The sequence below is a fragment of the Euprymna scolopes genome, chromosome 35, assembly GCF_053919585.1.
Source record: "Euprymna scolopes isolate OS-2025 chromosome 35, ASM5391958v1, whole genome shotgun sequence".
In the NCBI taxonomy this organism is placed as follows: domain Eukaryota; kingdom Metazoa; phylum Mollusca; class Cephalopoda; order Sepiida; family Sepiolidae; genus Euprymna; species Euprymna scolopes.
The window spans coordinates 58,558,391-58,567,137 of NC_136516.1; the positions used below are offsets into that span (position 1 = coordinate 58,558,391).

General features: G+C 28.1%; 1 protein-coding gene across 29 annotated transcripts in view; it reads right to left on the bottom strand.

Moving 5' to 3' along the window:
* Positions 1-8,747, bottom strand: part of LOC145259864 (cytoplasmic dynein 1 intermediate chain 2-like) — a 227,664-nt gene that overhangs the window by 119,233 nt on the left and 99,684 nt on the right. For all 29 annotated transcript variants that reach the window (XM_080117741.1, XM_080117738.1, XM_080117730.1 and 26 more), the window contains exon 2: positions 6,317-6,404. In XM_080117741.1, coding sequence (XP_079973867.1) covers positions 6,317-6,404 — 88 coding nt within the window. The remainder of the gene's footprint in view (positions 1-6,316; positions 6,405-8,747) is intronic.

Below are 8,747 nucleotides of genomic sequence, written 5' to 3' on the forward strand. Positions count from 1 at the left end.
TTAACTTAAAATATAATTTTTAATTTTATTACGTCATATGATTATGTCTTATCCTGAGAAGATTTCTGAAAACTTTTTAACCAAATTTTACTAAATATAGAAAAAAATGGCAACAAATTATAGTTAAAGCAATGAATGGGCAAATTACATTTTTCCTGAGTTTTGACTTAATCCCCCCAACCCACCTCCAAATGTCATAAAAATTCTTAAAGCAAGCTTTGAGAAAGCTATGAAAATATTGGGCATCTATGTTTTGCTGTGATTCATTCACTGACAAGCTTAGGTAAAAAATAAAAATAAATAAAGCATCTTGTTTGCAAAGATGTTTCCATTCATGCTTTAAAATATATTGTAGAATCAAATTGTAACTATCTATTAACTCATTCACAAATTTTACAGATATATTTGGATTTAGATCCCCTCACCTTGCCCTGGAAGGCACAAGGATGCACTGGTAACTGATATTTAATGCTTTTCTACATTTGTTGTCTAATTCTGACACACACACACACACACACACACAGCTTCAAGAATTTTATATCTCTGGCAGCAAAAAGAGAGACCATTGTTCTTTTTGTTATTTTGTCAGTTTAGATTTAGAGATTTCAAATTGATTCAAAAGACAGTTATCCACAAGTTATTCATCTGGAAATGATGTATTTTCTCCGACATATACTCCACCTTCAGTTTTATTGAGATTTTGTTGCAGATTATTTATAGGTACATTTTTTACCTACTTAAACCAGATTTCATGAGATACATACAAAACATTTGTAAATGAAGAATACATCTGAACAAGGCTGGAGCACACCAATCAAACTGTAACAGAAAGTTTATATTGAATCCAACAGTTAATAGAAAGAAACCCAACTGGAATATAATTATCTTTTTATTCTCACACATGACAAATCTTCATTCATTATAATCTTTTTCGGACTTTGTTCGTTATTTTCATGAAGGTTAATGTTATCACTCTACAATAATTAAAAAAAGATATTTTTAAACAAATATTAATTCTTTGAAATAATAGGTTTGAAAAAATAAATAAAAGTAACTAAAATATTTTAATGAAATCAGATAAATATTAAATTATTTATATAAAAAAAATCTTTGTATGTGGAGGTGTCCAGCATATCAAATAGTTTGGGTTTTTTTTCAAATGATTTGGTCCTAAAAACTTAATATGGTCAATGAATATAAAAGCAAAATGATAAACTTGCTGATTTGAAATAAGTCAAAATTGAGCTTATTCGATGCCAACCACCAAAGAATTTATTTTTTGAAGAGCAAAAGAGATCCAAGTAAAAGAGGAGGTTGTATTCAAGAACGGAGGAATTTGAGTGAAGTCAGAGTTCGGTAGGCATCAAGAGTTCTTTTCTTTGCTTACTAAGAACATTTTTTTTTTTAAATCTTTGTTCAAATCTGTTCAGAAATGCACATCTACCATATTTTCGACAGAAATTATTGACAAAAAGAGGAATTGATTGTATTATATAAGAAATACACTTAGTACAATAGATAACATAGTACAATTATTTACAAAATGAGTTTGATATATCAGGTATATTTGTTCTTAAGAATAAATTCCCAAACATTAAGGAAATACTCAAGATCCATCACGTTTTCATAGCATTAATATTAAAACTGATTTCTATGCTATAAATTATGTACGTTTTTCATATTCCTCCATTTGTTGACAAATTTCAATTCACTTATTTAATATAGGTATGGGCAAAAATAGGGAGACCTAGTTTTGAAAGCCGATTTATCATATTTTTTTTAATTGTATTTGAAAGATTAGAGACTAAAGTTAATTTCCTAAAGGAAAAAAATATTTGTACATGTGAAAAAAAAAAGTTATGGAAAATGTTTTCATAGTGAGCTACCCAATTTAGCTAAATTTTGAAGGAAGTTAAATAAATTCATTGTAAAAATCCTTGAAAAGATAAATATTAGTTTTCTGGGTCTATTTCAAAGATAATTAGCAAAGTCCTAAGATATTGAATTAAATAAAAAAAAAACCCATCTTGTTTGTGCAAAAATAACTTAATTAGCTCTCAAAAAGCAATTAATTAACCTTTGTCCAAAAACGCAACAAACTAAAAAAATGTAAACACGATTATAAGAAGGCCCAAAATTTCAGCCAATCGAAACTCTGTTTCAAAATGAAGTCATGATAGCAAAAGGAGGTAGGAGTGTCAGATTTCTTTTTTTTTTTTTTTTCCTCCCAGACATGCATCCACACATTCCTATTCTGAACACTTATATAAATTTTTATCATTTTTTAATTTAATTATATTTTATGTTCTTGTTTTTAAATTAATTTTTTTGTAATTATTGTTCAAAATTATATAAAAATTATGTTACACCGAAAGTTTCACATTCTTGCAAGCAAGGAAATTATTAAAATCTTGCATATAAAAATTATGCGAAACCTGTAATTTTTTTTAAAAAAGTAGAAATATTTTTGCTATTATAAATATTTTGTGTGAAAATATTAAATAAACAATGCTTAATTCAATGATAATATCGGTAGTTCGAGAAATTCATTTTTCTTCAAGTTATAGCGAATTCATTAATATGGATTTAGGGTCTTTTTCGTAATGTTCCTATAAAAAAAAATTTTTTTTTTTTTTTTTTTTTACAAATTACGATTTATATTTATATAAAAAAGCAAAAATAAATTCTTGCGTTTTTTATCTACTACTGAAAACCATAACTTTAGTAAAGGTATTTTGTTGTTTAAACAAAATAATACATTTCCACTCAGATTTAAATAAAAATAATTAGTTCATTATATTCCGCCATCATTATTTGATAAATACTGAAAATTTCATTAAAATTGGTTAATTTCCTGATTTTTGGTGAATTTTTAAGTAAAGGGAGGGGTCAAAATGTTTATACATTTTGAGCATCGGCATTCATTTTGCCCGTACCTAATTTAATATGTTGAAAAATAAAATTCAATTTTAGTGAAAATATATAGTACATTTTAGTAAAAAAATTACATTACGTTTTCTAATTAGTTAACATCAGAAATATGTGGAGTATATAATACTAAAGCCACCGCAGAAAAGAAAATATGGTAAACAGATTTCTAACTAGATTTAAAATTTCTTCATTTTTTGAAAAAAAAAACAAAAAACAACTTTGACTTCACTTTGAGCAGCTTGAAAGCAGTTGTGGTACTGTTTGAAATAGCTTTGATGTGAAACTGTAAATAGCATGCTTTATAGAGAAAGGTTTCCATGTTGATATTAAATTAGTTACCAAGTCTGTTCCAAACTTCATGATAGATGGAAGACATGAAAAAATAGTAAAATAAAATACAGCTGAAAGAAAGGCAATGGAAATTAGACAACATTTACAAATTAGAGTTAGGTTGGCCAAAAAACTATGATCTTATTTTCTATCTGAAGAAGGTAAAAATCAGTACATAACTTTAACATTTTTTTATTTGGTATTAGCTAATTCTGTTTATATAGAGATCAGTGGAATTGTCAATCACGTCAACAAAAGCAATTTATTTAGTGTTAATTTAAAGTGCTTATGTGAATACACAATCAGTGAATCTCTTGATGGGAGCTTTGTTTTTGATATATCAAAAGCCACTGATAGGGTCTAGTATAACATGAAGTTTCACAAACTTGCTAGCTGATAATGTCCTTGCAATTGTTGAATTCTTTCTCTGATAGGTCTATAAATGTTGATGGGCACATACTGCTTCAGACATATCAATGCTGTATATAAATACTGGCATGTCTCAAGGATCTACTGAACCCAAACCTGATGTTCATTAATAATCTTCCAAATAGTATTCGGAGATTATTTGTTGTCATCTATAAAAATGACATACTTGTCTATAGCAGAATCTCAAAGCGAACTGGTGATCAAGTTCTCACCAATTCTGTCTTTTGATCAGAAGCAGGTAGCAAAAACCCCTCGGTTTAATAAATTCCTAGGACTGACTTTCACTTCCAATCTAAAAATAGAAAATTTACATCAAATTTGTTGCTAAGAACACTGGATAAATGGTTGGATCATTAGACCACTTCAGAAAGTACTGGACTAAGCATTAAATGTATCCCAAGATTGAGTACCATTGTCTCACAGTTGGGGATCCGCCACTCAGAGCACTCTTTCTCGGCGTAACAAAGTACAAAACCGACTTCACAATCTTGAGGAAAATGATGTTTTCCGTTTTCAATAGCCCCTTTCTCAGAAAGGAAATGCTATTTTCATGGAAGATGCTTGATTCAGCTCCAATTCATTTCATTCTTGTAAGATATTCTCATCAAAAACTCATTTTTCTTCTAAAAAAAAACAAAAAAAAAAACCTTTCCTTTCTTCTTCCATGTGCAGAATTTCCATACCAAAAAGTTTTTGAAAAGGCTCCCAATCTAGAACACATTATCACAGGACTGTTTCCCTGAAGATTGCAACATGATAATCTTCAAATCTAACGGCAACAAATACCCACTATAAACCATAATTAAAAAAAATACTTTTAATAACATTTTGATTCATTGATTATTAGAATGTTCAATTTTATCTTTGATACATATATCATATTTATATTGAATATATTGATTTTTCTTTAATATTCAATAATGTATCGGCAGTAATGTCTGCATGTGACAAGCAGATTGATCAATGGTAACATGCCAATTTTTTTTTTTTTTTTTTTTTTACAAAAAAAACTTTGCTATTACTAAAATTACATGTATGCTCTTCTTTTATTGCGGTACAAAAAATGTACTTATTTTAGCATTGCAGGAATGGTCCAATATCTCAATAATTCAGGAGCACCAACAAATTATGTTTACCTATATACCTTTAATTCAAGCCAGAAATCACATTCTAATTGACAGTTTAAAGACTTCAAAAAGCAAACTTATATTTCCTACAGTCACAAATGTGGCAAACTTTTTTTTTTTTTTTAATATATTTCATATACACAGAATACATATACATAAAAGTCAGATTCACAAAATTAAACCACTTGCACTTGACAAATCGATACCAGAGTCAGTGATTTACAGAAATTTACAGTTTGTGTTCTTTCTTTACACAAACAATGAAATTCCAATCAATTTCATCAATTACATATTCTATCCCCAATTCAAACATCTTCAAAGATTAACAGATGATTATCCAATAAAAACTTTACATTAGTTACACATGGAAGATTCAAAATGGTGTCTAGACTCATTTGATATATATTTATTCAGATCTTTTAATTTATTTACATTAAAACTATGCCTAAGGATTAAATTCATCAAGAAAACAGTTATTTTAACATTGTATTTTTACCTAGAATCAGTTATTGAATAATTTTTCCAAATATGTAAATATTTTAATAATGAGCAAAAGAAAAATGAAAACTCTTGGGAAATGCTGGCTATTTACAATTTAGGAAAAATATTCCTGTTTGATACCTTTTCATGTTTGTGGCCAAGTTTAAATAGAAAAATATATACACAAAACATTTGATTAATACTTGATTTGAAAACATTACAAACTAATATGTCATGAATACATTTCTCTTTCAACATCATAGTTAAGAGAGAGATAGCCCAACAGTTGGTACACCAAGTACTGGATAAAATGTTTATAGAAGATATTTTTTCATTTGACAACATTTATTTACGGCTAAGTTTAAATACAAAAAAAGTAAAATACACATTTGATTATTTAATACTTCAATTATTATCAACTAAAATATAATGAACATATTCCAGTTCCTTAATCATATTTAAAACAAAAAAATTAAATTAGAGCAAGAGAGGCATGATTTTTTTAGATTGCAAGTAGATAAGTTGGTTTCAGTTTTACAATTATATTTAAAACATAATATATGAATCGAAAAAGAGAGAAGTTACATTTTAATAGATTTTTATATATCACTAAATTTTCTCTCAAGAAGTATAAATATTTTAATAATTGTGGTTCAATGTGTAAAACAAAATTGAAATTATAGACACCTGAACAACAGAGGATAGATACAGCTAGTATTAAAAAAAAATTATGTTCCACAAAAAATGTTCATGCTATTAACTTGAATATGTGAACATTATTTCTGGCTCAAATTTGTACAAAAGTCTAGCAGGATGAACCATTTTGTGCTGCAAAACAAAAGGGAATAAACATCATTTTTTGACTATATCACTTTTCTACAAATGAATTTGAGGATTGGAAGGTAATAGAATTTTCAATAATAATAATAATAATAATAATAATAATAATAATAATAATAATTGTTTTTGTATTAATACTTATCCAAAGATATTTTATGCATAGAAAAAGATCTACTAACCATTTGGTGGTATTCCCAAGTCTTGCAGCAGTGCTTCTGTTTCTGCTCTTAAATCTTGTGGTTGTTTCACAGCTTTAGGATCATCAGTCTAAAAAGATTTGATAAAAATTATAAGAACTAGAAACAGTAGAATTGTAGAAATAAGAACTTAAATAATTAAATTTGCTTGTATTTTTCGTGTATATGGAAAAAGGAAGGTACCAATTTCATAAAATTTAATCAATTTCTCTAAAAAATTTAAATTTTGCATAAAATTTAAGGAGTTATTTTCCTCCAACTTGTTTTTACAAGTACTTGTAATTTTTTTCTTCTAAAAAGTGAAAATTATTAAAAATAATTTTTAATAAATAATTTTCACTTTTTTTTATAAAAATTACAGAGAAAAAAAAAGATTCCATTTCAGATTTATGATTCAGGAAAATAGTTTCATAACTGAATTTTTAACATCTTATATATATATATATATATATATTAGCAAAAGTAACCGTCGTTGACTGGGTTCAAAAACAGCCTACAGAAAATGGACTCTGATTTATGAAAGCATGATAGGTTATGAAAAGGAAGGGTTGTAAAGAGATAGCTTCGAATTTGGGGGTATCAAAATCAAAGCAAAATATGATGAAAGTAAAAATAAAATAGATAAACCCCATAATTTATTATACCATAACTGTTCACACTGAAACACTTATCACAATATTCTGTCGATCTATATTAAAAAACCTTGTTAAACTTTATTTAATCAAATTTCCAAATTTAATCAGACAGATCCAGAACATGCTATGATGGCTTATTTAACAAATTAAGGATATAAATTATGTTTTTAATCTTAAAAAATTGGGTTTTACCCGTGGGTTTAACCCACATCTGTTATTAATTACTTATGCTGCTCATGTCTTATAATTCATATGTTGTATTTTTGGGTATCTAAATAAAATAGTATATATCCTCTGATTATTATTCTGACAGCAAAACCACCCAATAGCTACAAATGTGTTTCACTCCGATGAGAAGATGTCTACTGCATTTATGGGTAAAAACATTTAGAACAAGAAGTAAAGTAAGTAAATAAGTAAATCAGCATGGATTCTACCAACTTAAAATATAAGATGAGAAAATCAATTAATTTTCAGCCCCCAAATTGCTAATTTAATTTTTAATAATAACTAGTTTATTGTTAAGTTGTTTTATTGATTTGAGGAGGGTATCACTTATTTCACCATCAATACTGCTACAACTGAATACAAAAATGCTCACTGTTATGGAAAAAAATTCCATTCTTAGATGAGCTTTATACTTTATTTATATTTCTTACCCGGTTTAGAATAATAGAAACTATATTCGCATGTTAGATTTGGATCCTTCATTTAGATTATAACATTCCTAGCTATTTAACTCTGCATTAAAATTTAATCCTAGCATCCGATGATCCTTATTGTTGTAAAAAGTTATACCTCAGTTACATTTAAGGCGTGATAGCAGAAATCTATTCCTGTGAAGACATCCCTGTATGGCATCTAGTCTTTTATTCAAAATTTCCTCTTTGGAATTCACTATGTAGAAGGCTTCCAATAAACATAGATTGCACCTTTTTAATTTCTCGGGGCTGTACTTCCTCCCCCTGTCCACTACTGACTATTTTAATTCAAAATCTTCATTATTTCTGTTAAGTTCCCTGACCCAATCACCTAATGCAGTTGTGTTCCTCTTTTTGTTTTTATTTTTAATGCTGATTCTTGTACCCACCTCCCTCCTATCGTTAACGCCATCCCTATTAGTTTCTATCTCAGGTTCCTTTTTAAATGATACTACGTAGTTTCTATATCTGTCCTTAAACACTGTTCCCGTGGCTCCCAGATATATCTTCTTAGTGTTGTCGGTTTTTATCTCGCATTTATACACTATTTCCGAGGTTAGACATTTCCCATCCAATGGACATACCCAGGTATTCTGCAGTTACATTTTCTGTTTAGGATACTTTCGTTTGATGCTAGTTCGTTATTGTTCCTTATTTTGCTGATTTTTCTATTGTTGGAGCTGATTATAGTGTTAGTTAAGTTTTTGGATGTTGAGAAAGATAATTTTACAGAGTTTCTATTTATTATTTTGCTTAATTTATTATTCGGGGGGAAGTTTTGGTCTATTATTCTATAGAATTCCCTAGGTATATTATTTTTGATATGCTCGCTGAATGGTGGATTGAACCAAACTTGTCTCTTGCGTCTATTTCTCTTATTAATGGTACAACCGTCATTCTTACCTGTTCTGTTATTATTTCCCCCACCGTTCCTATTCTTTTGATCATTTTCAACGTTTCCCTTATTGATCTTTGTTTTTTTTTCTAGCTCTCATTGCCATGTTATACGAGATTACGCAGCTAGGTTTGTGGTTACTAATATTGGTCCTATTATATTCAATTTTTCCGTTGTATCCC